The sequence below is a fragment of the Sorex araneus genome, chromosome 1, assembly GCF_027595985.1.
Source record: "Sorex araneus isolate mSorAra2 chromosome 1, mSorAra2.pri, whole genome shotgun sequence".
In the NCBI taxonomy this organism is placed as follows: Eukaryota; Metazoa; Chordata; class Mammalia; order Eulipotyphla; family Soricidae; genus Sorex; species Sorex araneus.
In genome coordinates this window covers 239,859,105-239,880,292 of record NC_073302.1, presented here as the reverse complement: position 1 = coordinate 239,880,292, position 21,188 = coordinate 239,859,105, and the positions used below count along the sequence as shown (strand labels likewise).

The 21,188-nt window shown below is 42.9% G+C and overlaps 1 protein-coding gene across 3 annotated transcripts in view; it reads left to right on the top strand.

The window, feature by feature from the left end:
* MTUS2 (microtubule associated scaffold protein 2) overlaps positions 1 to 21,188 on the top strand; it is a 645,452-nt gene that overhangs the window by 528,557 nt on the left and 95,707 nt on the right. For all 3 annotated transcript variants that reach the window (XM_055124406.1, XM_055124395.1, XM_055124399.1), the window contains exon 8: positions 393 to 604. In XM_055124406.1, the coding sequence (XP_054980381.1) occupies positions 393 to 604 (212 nt within the window). The remainder of the gene's footprint in view (positions 1 to 392; positions 605 to 21,188) is intronic.

Genomic DNA, 21,188 nt, shown 5'->3' with positions numbered 1-21,188 from the left:
GGATCCAGGTGGGGAAAGGTGAGCACTTTCTTCTTGATGAAGTAGAGTATAACTGGAGGCACCCACACTGGCCATGCACTGCTTTGTGGTTTGTTTGTATTTTTCATTTATTTTTCGGTTTTGTTTCGGAGCAACACCCAGTGATGCTCAAGTCTTGCTCTGGCTCTGCACTCAGGAATCACACCTCATATGGGTGCCAAGGATTGAACCTGAGTTGGCCACATGCAAGGCGAGTACTCTACCCACTGTGCTATCATTTCAGTCCCTGCTTTGTGTTTTTACAGATCTGCTTCTGAGTAGGGAAAGATGAGAAGCAGAACCTCCCACTGGGAAGCTGTTGTTGCTTTTGTACTGAACTTTCTTTTTCACTAGGGACTGGTATTTCTTTCTAGGCTATCCCAAGCAGAGGACCACGGCTCCCCGGAACGGGTTTTCCCCCAAGCCGGATCTGCAGGCACGTGAAGCCGAGCGGCAGCTGGTGCAGCGGCTGAAGGAGCGCTGTGAGCTACAGGCCCGACAGCTGGGCCTGGTCCAGGGGGAGCTGAGGAAGGCCATCCGCAGCTTCGAGGCGCTCGCTGTCACCACCCAACACTTCTTCGGGAAGGTGAGGCTCCGTTTGGTGACCATTAGGGAGCTTTCCACTGTGGAGATGGATGCTGATGGTGCTTCATGAAAGCTTTATTTGGGCATGGGGGGTTGAAACTGGGGTTTGATGTCCAGAAAGTCATGCAAAAATCACCACATCACAAGCATTTGTGGAACTCATTGGATATTTCAGTGTAAAAGAAAGGAGTTTCAGGAGAATGATTTAACAGCCTGGATTATTCCAAATAGGAGAGAAATAGGCAAGAAAGGAAAGGATGTCAGTGAAACATTCTGAAAATGAGAGCTAAAATGGAGTATGTGATTCTTTGTGTGAGTTGACCATTTCTACTCATTGTACAGTAGAGATAAATGCTCTTCCATTTGGGCTGATGGGAATTGGAACCTGCCAGACCAGTGGCATATCCTCAACACCAAGTCGTAGAGTGGCCAGTGGGGAAGGCTCAGGCTTCTATATACTGGATATGTTAGTCAGGGAGCAAGAAGGTCTCCCTGCCTCTCTGTGTGGAGAGAACAGAGGCTCGCAAAAGATGCATGTCTGGTTAGATATTCGGGGGAGAAAAGTGGACATTTGCAAACTCTTAGGTTGAAACATTGTGAGTTTGAATATTCAAAACCAACAAGGCATTTTGAGTTTCATATATAGATGTTCTGGTGCCTATGCATAACATCTATATATATTAAGAAGCAAACGTGCGACATAAGTGTTCTCCAAATAAGGAAAGGAGCTAATTAAATTTTTGACTTCCAAAAAGAACATCAGAAAAATGTAAATTTGCCCCATGTCCATCAAATCAGATATCTTACAGTATAGAAGCCTAGACTGACAATTTTTGTTATTGCTCTTGTCTTTTTTCACCTAATGCTTTTTAGCAAGAACCAATTATTGACTTCCTGTTGTAATGAAAGACAAGAGAAGATTTTAGTTTTACCAGTAGCTTTGGACCTACAAACAATCTTAATACTGAAATCTTCCTTTCTGGTCTAGCACTGCTGGGGTCTACCTTGAACAACTGAAAAACTGCAAACCCAACCCCTGTAAGAATTAAAATTCTCAAGGTGTTAAGGCACCCAAGAGGCTCGACTTAGCCTTGGTCAATACGAAGTATTTTTCCTATTAAAGAAAGAGTGGCATGTTTCTGGTTCCTCAGCTATATGTGTATTTTTCAATGACTGTCAGATCATTATTACAGGAAGAAAAGGTTGTTTATTGAAGTTCAGTGACAACAATCAAGTTGTTAGTCTTCACCTTGTGGGATAACTCTTTCCATGCATCATCCAGTGTCAGAGCAAATCCTTCATAAAGGTTTTCTATGGCTGTATCAGCAAAGACATAGATATAACATATCGATAATCTTCCCTGGGTTTTTTAAGAAGGTAGAAGTTTTGAACCCCATTGATTACATCATGGAAGTTATTGTGTAGAAATGAAACGTCCCGTCCCCATGATGATGCACAAATGTGCCCCAGACACATTCCTGGTTGGGCCGGGGACCAGGAGATTTATTGCTCAGCATCATACACAGGGCTCTTAAATCAGAGAACAAAAAGGGCTGGCAGGTGATTTGTGGGCCTCCCTCTTGGACCGCCCCGCCACTGGACCCGTACCATGTGATATTTCAGCAAGATGGATGGAGAACATGAAATTCATTTTCTTTCTAGTAATTCGCAACCGCCACTCCGGGCAGTCCTCCCAGATGGCCATGACGTTTCACCAGCAACAACATCCCAGACACGGAGTGTTCTTTCCTTCTGTTCTAGTCTGAGAAAGAAAAAAAAGTGAATCTGTTGTTATAAGTCCATAATTGAACACCAGTCTATAATTGAACACTTGAACTTCAGCTCTGGCTGTCATGTATTACAGATGATTTTTAAGATATTGATTTGAGATTTTACCCAGAATATCTCCATAGAGCCAGAGGTAGGACATGGGGTGGAACAAGTGGGAAGATAGAGGCAATGTAGCCTGAGACCTGCATGACAGAGCCTTCTATGGCAAGGGCTGGTGATCCCGGGGCACCCAGTGTGGGTGTTGAAGGGAGCCAGTGCTCTGTTATTAGGTGGGGGAAGTGGCCCCAACTCAGTGGGCGGCTGTGAAGCAATTATATCCACATTCAGCCTGAAAATGCATCTTTATGCTTTTCCAGTTAGAAAGTCCTGCTGGAACGCTGTATGCAGAGCTTTGCTCTGCTCTAGCATATTTAGCTCCAGGTCACACCCAAGAGAGGGAAGAGTGAGGCCAGGAATTCAAAGCTTCACTCCTGCTTGTGCGTCCTTGCGCAAGTGCCTGCCTTTCTTTCAGTCTCATCTTGATCATGTCAAGGAATAAATCCTTTTCCTGGTTGGGCTGCTTGTAGATAAGATACTCAGACCAGTTGTCTTAAGTCTCCTCTTCCTGCATGTCAAATAAGACCGATGATAAGTCTTCGAAAGGTCTTGTGAGACTATAGTAAATGCATAACTAAAGGTACCCGAGTAAATTGCTTGATTCAAAACTCCACTTTGAAGATTTTATTTGCAAACAAGCCTAGTAAGACATATATCAAAGATACAAAATTAAGATAGTACAAACTGCTATTAGTTCTTTATGTGTGTGCATATAGGGCATGGCCTGAGAATAGAATAGGTTTGGCTTTTAAACTGAAATAATTTTTGTTGTGCTGTTTCACAGCTGCTAAATATCTTCTGCAGAACATGCTGATACCATTACATGAATAGCAAGAAAGTCTCAGTATATGTGAAGTCGTCTGAAAAAATTAGAAACCCATATAAGAACCTTCCACTGGGCCAGAGTACAGAGATGAAGGCGTTTGCCTTGCATGTGACAGACCCAAGTTTGTTCCTGTTCCCCCAAGCACTACCCAGAGTAGTGGGGGGTGTGGCCCCCAAACACACCAACCAAAATGAATCTCCTATTTCTGCCCCATGCTTTGCTGTCTCTCAGAAAGCTGCTGTGTTAGTTGTCAGCTGTGACACCTCTCAGCCTGGGGTTGCAGGGATTCTCAGACGTGACATTTGAGTGCCAGCACCAGCCTCAATCCTGTACAGTCTCCAGGCAGCACTGCCCCTGCGGCAGTGCCTGGGCCACACGGTGGCTGCACAGACAGGTCTGCTGCAATCTCTGCTCTGGGACCTCCGGTGGTCTAGTAATGAGTGTGACTCTCAGGGACTCGCACTTTTCAGAATCAAATAAATAGTTTTTATCCATTTTTATCCAAGAGAACCTTGCTGCCTGATTCCCGGGATTGCTGCTCTCTTGCAACCCCTAGTGGTGAACATGGGGAACGATCCATATAATGATTCTGCAGTCTTAAAGAACATGCCTTGCTGGCCTACCCTGTCTCCAAGTTTCACACACTTTAATTCTGACAGTGCGTTTATTCTACCTTTAGTAATATCCAATCTATCAGATATTTTCTATCCCCCATATTTTTATCATTCACTCCATGCATGTGATGACAAATAATGGTTTTAGAATTTTTATTATTAAATAGGGTTTTGCCTAAAAGGCATGAAAATCTATGTCAAGCATTTACTTTCTTCCTCTTATAGAATCTGCTGATTCATCATCCTTCTTCCCAAAGTAAGCATATGTTTTGCTTTTACTATCTTCTTTTTATTGGAGCTTTTTTTTAAAAAAAAAAAGAATAACATCCAAATACCCATCATTTGTATTTAATAACATTTTCCCATAGTCACTTTATCAATGTTTTGGTTGCTAGAATATGGTTTGCATATTTTAAAATATAATATATATTTCAACTGCAGCTTTTTAATTTCAATTCATTGAAGGAGTAGAGCATCTTCTCAGCCCTTCTTCTACCATCTGAATTTTATGTATACAAAAAATTCAAAACAGTAACAGCCAGAGCTCCTAAATAAAATAGTTCCACTTATTCTATCTCTCATGTCCCAGGCACTTCATGTACACTATTTTAACATACACAGCAATCTGTCCCGGTGTCAGTGTTATTTTTACATAAAATCACTGTAACACTGTATCACTGTTACCCCATTGCTCATCAATTTGTTTGAAATTTAGACATAGGGAGATAGCGTATCCTTTGATAGGCAGTGTAATTAGGAAGTGGTGGAGCCAAAATTCAGATGACAGGGGCTAGAGTGGCAGATCAAGTAGGGCACTTGCCTTGCACACAGTCGACCAGAGTTTAATGCCTTGAGCCCCAGCAGGAGTGATCCCTGAGCTCCCAAAGCAATCGAGACACTATTATGTGCATCTAGGCCAAAGCTCTCAGAGACCTCCTGTGGAGTGATACTCTCCAGGCTTAGCCACACCCGATTCAAAATGGAAACAGCCAGTCCTTAGTCTCTCCCTCAATCCTAAAATAGACACTTAGGCACAGATTTCTGAAGACTGTCTTCCCTTTCAAAATAGTGTCCTGTGACTTTTCTTCTTGTCCCTTAATTTTTCCTTGAAAATGTAAAAGCTCAAAGAAAATATGAGCATTTTGTCTTGGCATTTCTGACACAACTTCAGCACATCACCTGTGGGAAGTGTTAGTGAAGTGATAAATTGACTGTCTCAATGACTCCTGTCCTGGAAGAATGTGCTCTGTCACACAAGTAAATGCTGCTGCCGTACACGGCTGGAGAAACAATTTCACTTTTACCCTTACCATTCTCACTTAAGGAATTGCCTAGCACAATCCCCGGTATTAAAATATCCCCAATGGTGAAAGATAGAAATCCCCAAGTTGAGCCAATCAGCTCTTAGAAGTGATAAGAACCCCCAGTACAGGAGGTGATCAAGGAAAACATAATGTGATGGTAGGAGGAAAAATTTCAAAAGGTATGTCTTCTCATCTTCTATAGAAGATTCCCACTATAGGGGTCTGATAAGACTCAACTTTACATATGATATAGGAATTGAATAATGGGAGATCCTAAGAATAGATAATTGACTGTTTAAAAACAAATACTTATGCTCTGTCTTATGCATTGCTATTAATGGTTTCTCTAGAGATATTAAATGGCAAAGAGCCAGAGAGATTGAGGCACTTGCCTTGCACAAGATTGATCCTGGTTCTATCCCTGGCAATACATATGGTTCCTTGAGCACTGCCAGGAGTGACTTCTGAGCACAGAAGCAGGAGTAAGCCCTGAGTACAGCTGCATGTGGAAAATTTAAAGGAAAAAACATCCTAAAAATAGTAAATGACATATTTTGAGTCAAACGGATGTCATAGGAAAAGAAATTTCCTCTGTGGGGTCAGAGTGATAGTAAAGTGGGTAGGGCAACTGCCTTACATGCAGCCAGCCCAGATTTAGTGCCCAGCACTGCGTATGGTCTCCCAAAGCCCATCAGGAGTGATCCCTAAATGCAAAACTAGGAGTAAATTCTGAGGATTGATCAGTATGACCCATCCCCCTTTCCCAAGAAAAATTAGATTTGGAAACTAAGCCAGACCCAGATGATCAATTCTGAGGAGACAGTAAGAGTTCATGTCAGTGGAGCCCAGGATGGACAGTGGGAGTATTGCCTTGCCTTCAGGGAGGAACCATCCCTCCAGCCAGGTCACCAGGCCCCTGAGATCCCTTCAGAGGAGGATGTCTGTCACTAGCACTCAGGAGCAAGTAAGTGAGGGGTGAGGAGGGTCCCCAGCCACAGACAGCAAGAAGAATGCAAGTCCAAGTGCACAGATGTGAGAAAGGACAGGGCTGCTCAGAGGACAGTGAGGAGTCACATTTCCCTCGAATGTGAAAGTGAGACTGTCAGTAACCATAAATGAGGACCGGGGTTTTGGGCCGAATTTTTTTAAGTGTTTGAAGCTGCATTTTAGGAAGATAGTTAAGTGGTGATAGTATGAGGAGGGGATGGATGGATGAAACTCCAGGCAAGAGTTGAAAAGAGCCTGAAGGGAAGCTAAGAAGTCAATGCCAGGAGAGGGCAGATACAGAACCCAAGGCAAGTTTGTGAGCCAAGCCATGGGCTTGGAAACCCAGACAAGTGTAAGATGCTTCCCTGTTAAGTGATAAACCCCACCCCGGCCCCTCCAAAGCCCTCCAGTTGAAATACTGGAACTGGAATGCTATTTAGGACAATTCTGTGTGTCCATAACTCTCAGACATTCAGAGGGACTGTGTGTTCTCCCTGAATGTTACTTGGCATGGTCCACTCTGTGCCCCAGTTAGCCTCCGTGGCCAGGTCCAAAGGAACTATGGGGGATGGTCCTTCCCCACCTAGGTATACTTCCATCCCAAACATTATCTTAACATTGAAATTCAGGGATATTGAAAAAAGGTGTCTAGAATCCTGTTCCCCACTTGGGATGTATCACCTGTCACCTCATCTTCCTCAGGAGTTTCAGGTGGGAAGAGCCTCTGGGTGTAGGCTTTGCTCCCATTAGTTGGAGGTGGCCCCATCCTGCATGTGTGGGTGAGGGTGCGAGCAGCAGCCCCTTAGGCTTGGACACCCTACTTTTATTGATTTCTGAGAGGCTTTCTGCTTCCTGTTGCTGGAGTCTGCCTTTGGAGGATAAGTGTGAGTTTCAGTGTCAGGAGAGATCAAAGGAAGATCTAAGAATTAAACGTGGGAGTCACTTTGATGTGACAGATAAGTGATGGAGAAAAGTGACAATGGCCAGAATCATACCCCTGTAGCTGCAAGGGGAGAAGAGGAAGAGCAGAAATATCGAGGAAAGTTATGGAAAGCAAGAAAATACCTCCTCAAAGAAGCCAAACAAGGGAGGAATTTCTAAAAATTGAGCATAATATGCAATATCGGGAACCAGACCAGATGAAAATGATGCTGGGCAGAGAAATAGCATGGAGTCTGGCAGTTTCTGAGGAATACCTGTGAATAGGTATGGGCAGCCAAACTTTCCGGATTCCTTAACAAAAGATTCAGCCAAGTGTGCCCTCCCCTTAAGCTCGCTTAACCATTTTACCAGATGAGAAGGGGCAATGGTGACATCTACAGGGCACCATCAGGAAATGAAAAGCTGTGTCCAGAGAAAATAGGGCTTCCCAGATATGCCCTGACACTCCCAGGCATTATGCAAAAAGCAAGTGCTGTTCTCTCTCACCTGCTCACTGCAGTGTGAGTTACAGACGGCCTAATGCACAAAGTTAATTGAAGTTGGGTTTGAAATTAAAAATCCACCACAACATTCATTTTTCACTGTATTTCTGACAATCGAATTACTAAGACAACAGAATAAAATTTATGCGGTATGCTGTAAGCAGTTGGCCTATGAGATAATTTAGGAAAGCAATTATATGATGCACAAATCTTAAGAATTCAACAGTTACGTATCTGGAATTCAGTCCCTGGAGAGAATGAAAGTCTATCACTTCAGTCCCCCCCAGAACATAAAGAGAACATTTGAAATTCAAAGGTATCGAGATCCGGTTTCATGGTTGTGGCCCTTTTTCTTCTTATTATTTTTTATTGAATCACCATAAGATACACAGTTCTTTTGAAGACAACAACTTATTCATTGGTTCTGTGCTAACAAATAGGTGGGAGGTGATTCATTCCTCAGATTATTGTCCAGTAGTCCCTCTCCTGTTTTTGTTTAGTTTGAAAAAAATATGGAGCCAGAATTCTTTATTCATTCTTTAAGCAGGAAGGAGGAAGAAGAGGAACATAAAGAAACAAGAATGAATGCAATAAATAGAAAAATTGCCAAGAGAATAGAAATTAACCTAATTACATCAGTCAATGCCATAAATGTGAGTGAGCTAAACATATCAATTAAAAGACAATGATAGAAGTATTATTGAAGTATTATTATTAGGAACCCAACTATAGTCCAGAAGAAATCCAACTCAAGTATAAAGACTAATTAAAAGCAGTGGGTTGAGAGAGCTAGGCCTTACTAACACCAAATAAAGGACAGTTGGAATCATTTTGTTCATTTCAGATTATCAGAGATAAAGAGGGGCAGTACCAGGAAGATTGCTCCATAGTTGGAAGCCTGCCTCATGAGCAGAGGGAGAAGGCAGCTGGAATAAAGAAGGGATCACTAAATCAATGATGGTTGGAAGGATCAGTCGGGATGGGAGATGTGTGCTGAAAGTAGATAAAGGATCAAAAGTGATGGCCTCTTGGTATCTGTGTTGCAAACCATAATGCCCAAAAGTAGAGAGAGAGTATGTGAGAAATTGTCTGCCAGGGAGGTGTGGGGGGAAGGGAGCCTATACTGGTGAGATTGGTGGTGGAGGGATGAGTGTTTGAACATTGTATGATTGTAACTCAAACATGAAAACCTGTAACTGTATCTCATGGTGATTCAATAATGTATTTTTTTTTATTTTAAAAATAAAATTTAAAAAAAGAGGGGCAGTGCATTACTAATAATACAGTCCAAAAAAACCCCAAAAATTAAATCACCAGGAATAGAGTTGCCGGGTTTTAGGGGACTTTTGCATGCCCTCATTCTGTATGCCACAGATAAGTAAAATCATTCTGTAAAACAGACTTTTTTTCAATTGTGATGGGTTCTCCCAGACTGTGCTTAGGTGGCCTGGAAGCCTCTCCCAGTGTTACTCAGTCAAGTGGCCCAGACGGTTCCAGCTGGCCAATTTAAGCCCGACAGTGCAGTTCAGCTCGTGGCCACAGGCATTGGGAACCTCCAGGGCCACACCACTGGTGCTTGGGGAGCCTTGCGGTGGGTGTTTAAGTCGTACACTTCTACTCACATGTCCTTCCAACCCCAACCTCTGGTCCTTCATCTTGAGGGTCAAGGATCAGCAGTGCTTATTCATTTCAACACCAACTAAGCAGGTGATCTAAAAGATGGAGGTTGAGTTCTGATGATGGGTGAGATGTGGACTTACCCTGCAAGCCTGTCTTTCCCCTGACATGCATCTCTCTACCTGGAGAGAAGGCACGGGGGAGCAAGCAGGGAACTCTAAGAACTATCGTGAGTGAGAAAATTGGGAAGAACATCAGTATCTGAATTCTCACGGAGGTGGTGATGAGTTGACAAGTTTTTCAGTCCATTATTCCCTGGACCAAAGTCAGTTTAGTTTGACCCTCGGACATGGACAGAAGGAGCGGCCAAGGAAGCCCAGTGTTCCGGCACCGTCTGAGGGGACAGTAGGGAGCTCAGGACGTCTCCATTCCCCTCCTTTCCCCAACCTACAGAGACCTGTGGTTCTGTAGAAGCAGCAGTGGCAGCAGAGTCTGCCACATCTAAACTCCAAGGAGAGGGACCTGTCCTCTGTGCGGAGGGGCTTTCCTCTAAGGGAAGGAGCCTGTCTTCTCTGCAGGGAGGGGCTCTGCCTTAAGAGGGACAGGCCACACTCCTGCCTTTGTCTCTCATTGTTTGTGCCATTGAATTACAGATAGGCTCATGGATGGGCAAAAGCATAGCAGGGTGGAATACCAGAAGCCCTAACCTTTGGCTTGTGGACTGAAGATGAAAATCCCAGGGAACTAGGAAGGACTGGGAGGTTGGGGAGAGAGAGGATTTAGGGGGAATCTACTTCCCCTGACGTTATACAATAACCCAAGGCTCACCCCTGCCATACATGCCTGTGACTCTTACCCCAACAGATCTGAGCTTTGGATGGGCTACCTCCTGGTGTCTGTCATTGTTGCGTATGTGGGCAGGTCCAGATAGTACTTCACGGCTTTGAAAACTGAATTAAACCCAGAAGCACAACGCACAGAAGACTGGATGGAGTTAGTAGCCTGGAGTTTACCTGATTGATTGTCTGCTTTATGATGGAGAATCATCTTCACAGGAAAATCCTTCACTTGTATCACTCATATCACTTGTTGTCCTGTTGATCTTTGATTTGCTCGAGCGGGCACCAGTAACGTCTCCATTTGTCCCTGTCGCATGCTAGTGCAGCCCAGTGATATCTGCTTGCTCCAGGAACAAGAAGAGCCTCAAATTGTTCATTCAGGGATTTGATGAAGAAATCTGACCATCTAGTTGGTGGGCGGCCACGAGGTCTTCTGACGTCCCATGGAATCCAATCGGTTACAGCTCTTGTCCAGTGGTCGTCTCTGAATCGCATTACATGACCGGCCCATCTGATTTTTGATGGCTTGGCAAACAAGACAGCATCCCTGATTCTTGACTGTCGACGGAGGTCAGAACTCCAGATTTCTTCTCTCACTTCTCTCATTTTCCTCCTCTTCCCCGCATCCATCCAGGAAAATCCTATGGAGAATTATTTACATAGGATTTAAATAAGACCCCAGGCCACATGATACATTATTCAGATGCCCAGGACACCATTCTAAAATTACTAGGGTTACAAAGAACTAGGACAATCTCAACTCGTAGAGCCAGGATAATGTAAAGGTTATATTTATTTGATAAAGATATTCAGTGAAGCTATTTTTAAGACACTCTAAGATATTACCAAGTGGTTTTTTTAAAAAATAAACAGAGAAATAAAGAGCCTTTTCATATAAATGGTAGGTTTAAAGAACAATCAAATGGAAATTAAAAACTAGAAGATACAATAGCCCAAATGAGGAATTAACTGCATGGAGATGAGAAAGTCTCAGTGAAACTGAAGTTGCATCAGTGAATGTTGACCAACGTGAACAAAAGGAAAACATAATTTGAAGAAAGAAAAGACTCTGGAATGTGTGTGAGATAATACCAAAATACCTAATTTTTTTGTCAGATGAGTTTCAGGGGGGTGGGAAAATGTGTGCACAGAAAAAATATTTTAATAAATAATAGCCAAAATGTTTCCAAATTTAATGAGAGCCGTAAGCCTAGAGATTCAAAAGTTCAGTGAACCTCAACTGGAATAAATCTAAAGAAACTCATGCTCAGGCTTACTACACTAAAGCTGCTGAAAACTAAAGACAGAAAACGTTGAAAGCAATTAGAGGAAACTTCTATCTCTCCTATAAGAAAACAATTCAGATGACTACAGATTTCTAGTCATTAAACCATGGAGACTAGAAGTTTATGGAACATTTTCAGAGAGCTAGAAGAAAGAATAATCAACATAGATTCCTGTATCCAGAATAAATGTGTAAAAGTTAAAAGACACTCTCTTATGATGAAAAAAATATTTGTTTTAAAGCCTGGCCTGGAAGAACTATTTAAGAAGTTCAACAGAATGATGCAAATGATGGTAGAAGGAAACTTAGAGCCACAGAAATGAAAAACATATAAAGAGTAAGTTTCTGGATATAAAATAAGCTATCATTTCACTGCTGACTTCTTTCAAATACAGTTAGCATCGTTAAGCAAAAAGTATAAGATATTTTGATGCAATTTTAGCAGCATGCATGCAGATTGATTCACTGAGGAAAAGGTAAAAAACTCTGTATGGCAGGGAGTTCTCCACTTTACACTTGTGGTGGTAAAATGTGGATATTAATTATACTGTGAAAGTTAAATTTGCCTATTCTAGTTTTCCAACCAACAGTCATAAAACTGTGAAAAGATATGGTCAGAAATGCAATAAACAAATGAAAATGCATACTGAGAAATGTTCAAATAACCCACAAGAGGGCAGGAAGAAACAGGAACAATGGCAGAGGGAATAAACAGAAAACAGTAAAACGGTAAATTTAAATTCAGATTTAACAGTAATTGCATGAAATATAATGCTTTAAGCCAGCAAATAGTACCCCCATGGATCCAGTATATTAATATGTTTTCTCAGAACACAACCATTCATTTCTTTATCACTGCCCATGGCTGCCCTCCCAAATTGTAGGGTGAGTTATACAGCAGCATATAAGCATAGCACTGTAGCACTGTCGTCTCGTTGTTCATCAGTTTGCTCAAGCGGGCACCAGTAACGTCTCCATTGTGATCATTGTTGTTACTGTTTTTGGCATATAGAATATGCCACGGATTGCATAAAATGAAAAATATTTATTATTTTTCATTTATCATTAATTCTGCCAACGTCCCATCTAAAGCCACCAGTTAAAAGTTCATTACTGTCCAAGTGCACACAGATGCACTCAAATTTGTATAAGGAGCTAAGAGAGACTCCTGTATGTTCATCCTTCATTAACTATCATTTATGTGCTGGGACATTGTGCAACGGGAGGGGCTCATTACTCTGAGACCTGTTCTCACCACATCCCTGCTTTATTAGATCAGCTTCCCAACATGCACAACACCGTTCCCTGGTGGGCACTGACACGACCCAGGGCTGTGTAGTAGTCTCGGGGAATGGACTTACTATTTGTTTACTGAAGAAGGAACTTTCCAGGAAGGTGCTGAGTATGTGCTTTTTTTGGTTACTGTTGTTCTGTAAAAGAGAAAATAGGCCAAATAAGTTTGAGCACCTTTGAATTGGATCAATTATTTTTCCTAAAATTACATAGTGCTAAGAGTTGAAGCAAGGTGATTCTACTTTCTGCTGCATTTGAGCAGTTTATATTGAGATTGGGACTTAGTATGACAGAATGCCAAAGGTTAGAAGGGTGGTCCAGAAGCCGAGGGGCAGGACAGTGGGCAGTGTTTGCCTGACACTCAGTCATACCTGTTCAAATCACCCCCTGTGGTCCCTTGTGCCCCACTAGGAGTGATCCTTGAGCTCATAACCACGAGTAAGCTTTGAGCATTGCCAACTGTGGCAAAAAAAAAAAACTTTAAACAAACAAAAAGGGGAAGGGTGTTCAGAAAACTTATCTTCAATCCTTACTAGCACTGTGACCTGAGAAATACATGGAACCTATCTGTTTCCCTTTCCTTCTGTAAAATGACACTTGAGGGTGAGAAAATACACACGAACATGTTTGAATACTCTACCACTTTGTAAAGATGTTTACTTATTAAAAAAAAAAAGTAATTGCTAGTTACCTGCTCCAGACAGGCAACAGTGAAACTTCAAACTCTAGTGAAAAGATAGACCAAGTCACCACAACTAAATAAAATATGTGCAAATAGCAATATTGGAGACTGTAACCTAGTCTTAAAGACACGGGGTGCATGCTCTGAGATTCAAGAAAGAGGTCAGGGAACAATATTGCCAGAAAACTCAATGTTTGGGAGAAGTGGGGGGGGGTGTGAAGTCTGCATTGTCTGCATATAAAACTCACTTCTGACAGGGCCACGGAAGATGTGTCATTGAAAGAAATCCAGATAGATGAACATAGTTCAGAGGAGACATGGGTTGTGGAGGTGAATGACAGGCCAGGCCTTGCAGTGTGCTAATGACTGAGATGCCCATCCCAGTCATCTGAAGAGGACTGCATGGAGGAGAATTTATATTAAGAACAGAGGGATGACAATCCAAACATGGCAGTGTCTACATGGGAATCTCTGATGGGGTTTGAGTGCTGGGTGGAAACAGAAATTAATAGGTGAGGGTCAGAGTGATAGGACAGTGGGAAGGTGTTTGCCTGCATACAACGGACCCAGTTCATCCCTGGCACCTACATGGGGTGTAGTCCCACTGGGAGTAAGCCCTGAGCCAGGCACCTTGAGAATAGATGGGTAAGGCCAAAGCAAAAAAACAAAGAGGGAAATGGATAGAGAGATGGTTAAGGGTAAAGGTAGAGATGGAGTGTGTTGGGATAGAGGAGAAAGAGAAAGTGGTGACCAATGTGAGGTCTAGATTTTTGGCTTGAGAACCATGTGACCAAGGTTACCTTTTCCTGAGATAGAAATGACCACATCGGTCAGTTCTGAGAAGAATTGTGAATTAGACTCAGCAGTATAGATTCTGAAGTGTCTCAGAGACAACAAATGAAGATGTAAACAACAAGTCAGGTAAGCTTGATGAAAATCAGTGTTGTTAAACCAATACACTGGTTGAGTTTGTAGTTGTTTTAGGAGGAAGTGACAGAAACATGCCACAAGCCTTTCTAGTCTGGGTCCAAAGAGGTGACTCTTTGCTCTAAGTTGTGCCTTTCTTTACCAAGATGGTTTCTTGGAAGAGTAGATGACTGCATGACATTGTGAGAAAAATATTTATTTTGTGTATGATTGTCAATGGTCGGGGTTATCTGGGAGTGAAAGAAGAGTCTTCCTGGAGAAAGTGAGGCTTGCCTGGTAAATGTGTGACCAGCTGTGGAGCAAGAGGGAGGGAAGGCCAGGGAAGGAACAGTGCTGTGTTGAGAGACAGGAAGGGCAGAGTGGGTGTTAGATGATACGGGCTCACAGGCTGCAGCACTTCCTACAGATGTCTTTGAAGACATGTGTGCCTCAGATTCTTAGCTTCTTTTTCCATTGGTTTCCGGTCTTGTTAAAGGATAGATTCCCCTACAGCAAACAAGTTCAAATGATATGAATATTGGGTATATATAAATATATGTATGCATATTATATGTATATTATACATTTTTCCAGATGAATGGCAGCATCATGCCAAAGCTCTGTTTTACTATAGAAGATATTTAAAAATAAACATGAGGTGGAGCTGGAGCAATAGTACAGAGGATAGGGCATTTGCCTTGCATGCAACTGACCCAACTTCCATCCCTGGCCTTCTTGTATGGTCTCCTGAACACCACCAGGAGTAATTTCTGAGTGCAGAGCCAGGAATAAACCCTGAGCATTGCTGGGTGTAGCCCCCATAAAACAAACAAATAAATAAATGAATTGATAATGTGAGGCTCTAACAAAAGTGAAGTTGATTTCTCCTCCTTTATGTTGGCTCCTGGAGGCAGTTGATCTCCCGCTAGGAGGAAGGGAACAGTCGGCTCTGCAGAGTCAAGGCAGAAACATGTTTCTAAGAGAAAAGTGGATAAATGGATCCTTAAATTTTTGTTCACATGGGGGGAAATGTCATCTGATTTGAATCCAGGTGTCTGTATAGGAAAGATTTCTCATCTCGGGGCCTTCAACGTATGCTCCTTCCCATCAGACCTGCTATCCTCCCTCAGCCCCTTGGGGACCACAAGTGGCCCTTGAAAGATGCACAAAGGAGTGAGAGGTGACTTTAATGATGCCAGGGAGTCCCTCGCCAGCCTGATTGGCTCAGGCATCAGTATCATCCCATCTCATTGGCTTCAGCTGCCTTAGAAAACCATGCACAAGCTATGGAGCACGAACATTTGTCTTTAATGCCTAACTGCCCACTTCTTTGCAGTCACAGGGAAGTTTACTCTTGTAAAACATCCAAAGTAGTTTGGGGACAGTCACTTGGGGCCTCACATAAAATAAACTGCCCTAGATTGTCTATAATTAAACCTGGAGTTCTGGCATTTTGAAAAATGCACTGAAACTAATCAATACTTTTTTCTGCAGCAAAACCTTCAAAAAAAGGAGGAACTTAAACTGCACACTTATAAAAAAATCCTCTTTGTGTGGCTATATTTTGTGAAAGATAGAGAATAAGGGAAAATCCTACCGCTAACCCCCACCCCCAGAGAAAATAAAACAATCTCCACTGAAAAATCCTTTGTAATAATGAAACAAATAATGGGTTCTATTAACTTACCCACACCTGCTGGAAGTACCAGCTTTATCAGATGCCTAGTGTTAACTGAAATGAATATGATATATGTCCCCACTTGGTAAGAGCAACATTTTGTAAGCCAGGGCCTGGCCTATTACATTCCATCCAGAACAAAGTAGCATCAGACGCAGAGATTGGCTTGTGTGTTCACACCCTGATTGTTTGGCACGTGTGGTGGGAACCCCAAGACGAGCAAGCTCTGTCCAAGCTTCGTTCTAAATTCCCATCTTCACCAACAAGGTCTGCATTCCAGGAAAGCTGCAGGATGAAAACAAAGGCTTCTGCCCGCTGCGACTGCCAAGGATTGTCATGTTCTGTGTGGCTGGTTGTTTGATAACAGCTTGGGGACATAAGGCCTGTGTGCACCCCCACCTGCTGACATCACTCCCGGGGCAAAGACTGCAGACACAGACTCTCATTAAGACACACCAGCCCCCAGCCTTGGAGCCCAGCCACTGCCAGCAATCCTCAGAGTCCCGCTTCTGTGCTCAGTCTGCCTGAGTTTGACTCCCTTAGCCATGGAGAAATATTTCTCGCTGAAAATCCACCACAGCTCCCGCTTAAGTAGTGCTGGGGGCCTATAAACACCTACTGATCTTTTTTAGAACGCAAATGGGTGTGGTACCAATTGCTGCCATGAGCATAGGTGTGCATCATTGTATCACTGTCATCCCATTGCTCGAGCGGGCACCAGTAATGTCTCCATTGTGAGACTTGTTGTTACTGTTTTTGGCATATCGGATACACCACAGGTAGTTTGTCAGGCTCTGCCTTGCGGGTGAGATACTCTCAGTAGCCAGGCTTGGACCAGGCTCTGCCTTGCGGGTGAGATACTCTCAGTAGCCAGGCTTGGACCAGGCTCTCCAAGAGGAGCAAAGGAATCGAACCCAGGTTGGCCACATGCAAGGCAAATGCCCCACCCGCCGTGCTATTGCTCCAGCTACGTGTGCATATAGCTTTCAAATGAATGGTTTTGTATCTGGGGGAGGTGGAATCGCTGGGTCCTATGGGAATTCTATTGTTTTCTGAGAAACCTCTATACCATTTTCCATAGAGGCTTTCCCCCACCAGCAATGACTTAGGGTTCTCTTTTCATTTTGGCCTTGGATTACAAAACTGTTTACTACGCAGTGGAGGGAGCTTTGGAGAATGAGGTAGTGATGAAGATCGGTGACTTAGAACAGTGGTGGAGGACCCTGGGCACTCTGATGAGGGGGAGGTACAGTAACTTTGTACATCAATATCAAAAACAGTAACACTGTCATAATGCTAAACTGTGGTTTTATAAAAATAAAAGTAATAACATGCAGTTGGTGGGATGATCATATTAGTTTCTCACACTGATATTGAGACCAGAATTTAATCTCAATACTACTAGATGCAACCATTTATTCCTCCTTTCTTCAAGGTCTGTGTTTGTGCCAGACACAATGACTCAGGGGTCCATCAGAGAACAAGATCCATTTCTAAGCAAGTTTGTTAGGAAGAAAGAGTCAAGAGAAACATCGTAAAACAGACTGAAAATCTGTCAGGATTTATAAGAAATGTACAATTCTACCTCAATACTACATTCTTTTATAAATCTGTTCAAATCATTTTTTATTTCAATGTTCCTATGTCCCCGAGTAACTCTCTCAGTGTCCCTGCTCTGAGGAGTCATTCTTGGAACATCCCTGGGTACTGGACATGTCATATCCACAGCTCATCCTGTTGATCTGCCCGAAGACCCTCAGGCAGAGTAGGAAGGAAGTGGATATGGCAGGAACAACAAACAGAGTTCCAGTTGTTTCCTTCTGTGGGTCTCTGCTGGCTCATTTTTCCTCTTCCAGGCAAGGTAAGAGAATTCCTTTAGTCTCCAGCACCTCATAGCCAAGCATAGCATTCATCTCCTGTGCACCCTAAGTTTGAAGTCTTTCCTGCAGGGTACCTGCTTCCTGCCATGACTAAAGCCCTCTCTTCTCGGGTGGCTGTTTGTCCTTTTCTAACACAGAGACAAATGAACTGCACTGCTCTGTGTCAGATAAGTGATCTAATCACTTACACCTCAAACACCATCTCATCCCAACAGGGACCAAAGGAAATACTTGCAATAAAAAAAATCAGTAGGACTTGCTGAAGGCAAGAAGGTACTTGGTAAAGGTATTTAGGAAGAGCTTAGCTTCAGATTGCTTCACTGGTTGAATGGGGTTGACATCCGGGGAGATGGATTTGGTTACTAAAACTGAAGACATATGTCTGTCATCATTTTAAAATCTTTTGTGTTTGTTTATAGCTATCAATATAACTAAACTCCATTAGATTGTCACAACCAGGAATACAGTACAAGCATGCCATGGCAGCCTAAATGTACGATGTCAAGGACCCAGAGCCTGGCAGGCAGCCCTGTAAAATAGCAGCCATGGTTCTGAAGACCCAATCCAAAACTGAGGTGATTGCCCCCCAAATTCACCAGCTCACCTGAAATTAACCTATTGGCTGGAGACAAGCAGGGTGAGAAGGGCATGACTCATCCTGGCCTATTCTCAGTCACAGTATACAGTTCCTTAGTGAGTATTCAGTTAGCACCATGACAAGCTGTTATAAATTTGCTAGTATGGGTGGCAAAAATAAGATAGTATTAGGCAGATTGACTTTATCCTCTTTTCAGTTTTTCATAGTTTATGTGATTAATTTTGTAAATAATATAAAATGCTAAATGATAAGCCCTGCTTGTTGAGTTTTCTAAGCATAGGTATTCAGCAGAATAGTATGTACTCACTTTTATTTGTAAGGCAGGAAGATTTCTGAGGCTAAATTTGGTTCTCCAGGATGCAAAGTCTGGTTTTGTCTGCACGGTAGACCTTGGTTTTAACTTCCTTCCTTCCTTCGTTTCTTCCTTCCTTCGTTTCTTCCTTCCTTCCTTCCTTCCTTCCTTCCTTCCTTCCTTCCTTCCTTCCTTCCTTCCTTCCTTCCTTCCTTCCTTCCTTCCTTCCTCCCTCCCTCCCTCCCTCCCTCCCTTCCTCCCTCCCTCCCTCCCACCCTCCCTCCCTCCCTCCCTTCCTTCCTTCCTTCCTTCCTTCCTTCCTTCCTTCCTTCCTTCCTTCCTTCCATCCTTCCTTCCTTCCTTCCTTCCTTCTTTCCTTCCTTCCTTCCTTCCTTCCTCCCTCCCTCCCTCCCTCCCTCCCTTCCTTCCTTCCTTTCTTTTTTCCTCCCTTCCTTTCTCCCCCTTTCCTCCTTCCCTCTTTCTCTCTTTCCCTTCTTCTCCTTCCCTCCTTCCCTCTTCCCGTCTTCTCCCCTTCCCTTCTTTCTTCCTTCCTTCTGCTTCCCAGTTAGCACAACAGCTCGGTTCTTCATAATTATCCAAGTCAATTTTTGACAAGATAAATTTCATTTCAGATCTCTCTTTTAAAACTAAAAATAAGTCATCTTTTCAGGCATTATAAAGTAGGCAAAAAATTAGGGAATTAATTTACAACACGTGACCTGAATGACATGCTGTACTAACAACTGAGTGGAATTTGAGTTTAACTAAGTAGCATATGTTTTTCATCTGTTCAGCACTAGAGATCAAAGCCAGGTTTCATGCATACAATGCATGAGCTTTACCACTGAGCTTTATCTTCAGCTAGCATGTCTTTCAAATGGGCACATTCTGAATATTTTTTATCTATTTGAGCTGAAAAAGAGTTTAAGTTTCAGTATCACTATATAAAGTTTGCCTGAGGCTGATATTTGCCTAAGGCTGTGTTTTCTAGAGTCACCACCATCCATCTACCACTTTTTATTTTCACAACAGTCAAGTTTATTTATCTCATAGACAGTGCTCCCTGCCCGGTGCCTTTATTCCCAGGGGAGCTGCTCTGTATTAATCATAGTTTCCTTTTACTGTCAGGAAGGAGAAACCAAGGTTATCTTGACAATACAAGAGGGAAAAAGTGGAAGGAAAAGAGAAACAATTGGAAGGAATGAAAGGTTAGGAACCTTGAGTCCCAAGTTATATATTGGGTCAAGGGGGGTATAAAAGATTCAAGTTTGTACCAAGTAAATTGTGAGTGGAGATCTCGCGTGATAAGGGAAATGCTCGCTGAAAGTGGACTAGTGACCGAACATGATGGCCACTCAATACCCCCCTTGCAGACCACAACACCCAAAAGGAGAGAGAGAGAGAGAGAGAGAGAGAGAGAGAGAGAGAGAGAGAGAGAGAGAGAGAGAGAACAAATTGGAATGCCCTGCCACAGAGGCGGGGTGGGGTGGGGGGAATAGGATTGGGGGGTGGGAGGGATACTGGGTTCATTGGTGGTGGAAAACGGACACTGGTGGAGGGATGGTCTCCCGAACACTGCATGAGGGAAAAACAAGCACGAAATGTTTGAATCTGTAGCTGTACCCTCACTGTGACTCACTAATTAAAAAATTTAAAAAATAAAAAAGATTCAAGTTCGTGAGACAAATCAGATGATAGTATGATGCATTTTAATTGACTCTTTAAAGATGTTTTGGGTGTCATCAAGGAACAGATTCACAGCAAATGTAGTTACACTATCATTATATATATGTATATGTATTTATATTTATAATGTAGTAGGGTTATTTGATTTGGGGTGTTGTGAGGGGCTGCCAGGTAGTACTCAGTTATCGGAGGGCCCACCCTATGATTCTCAGCCAATCCAGCTTCAGTTTGATACAAAACATGAGGATTTGGTGCTGCTCAGGTTCTGGGGCAGGAATTATTCAGACCACCCCAGCAACATTTGGGGGCTACAATCCACCTGTTTCTTTTCAGAAGCCAAATTGGTGCATTGGATGATGATACAAGACCACTGGCCTCGCTTGCTTTGATACTTGGTGAGTGGCAGTAGCCTCTGCCATTGCTTCTGGGAAGTGACAGTGTTTTCAGCCTACTATCTTACCTAAGATGGTAAGAATGATTTTATGCTTTGCTTTAATCGCCCTGATATAATATAATATCTTTCCTTCAAAGCATCAATACTCTTCAGCATTACACATCCAACCCTGTAGTCCTTATAATTCTATTTCCCTTCATACTTCATAGATGCCAAGGTCCTTTCCCACATATTATCTGTTCCTGTACCATGTAAGATAGGTTTCAGCATTCCACAGACATCCACTGCTTCTCCCCATCATTGCCAGAAGCTGGTGGGTAATTCTGCCCCAGAACCCAGCCCTTCAGTCTGCTTCCAGAACCACTTTTGAATTGGGTAGTGGAACCGGGGCAG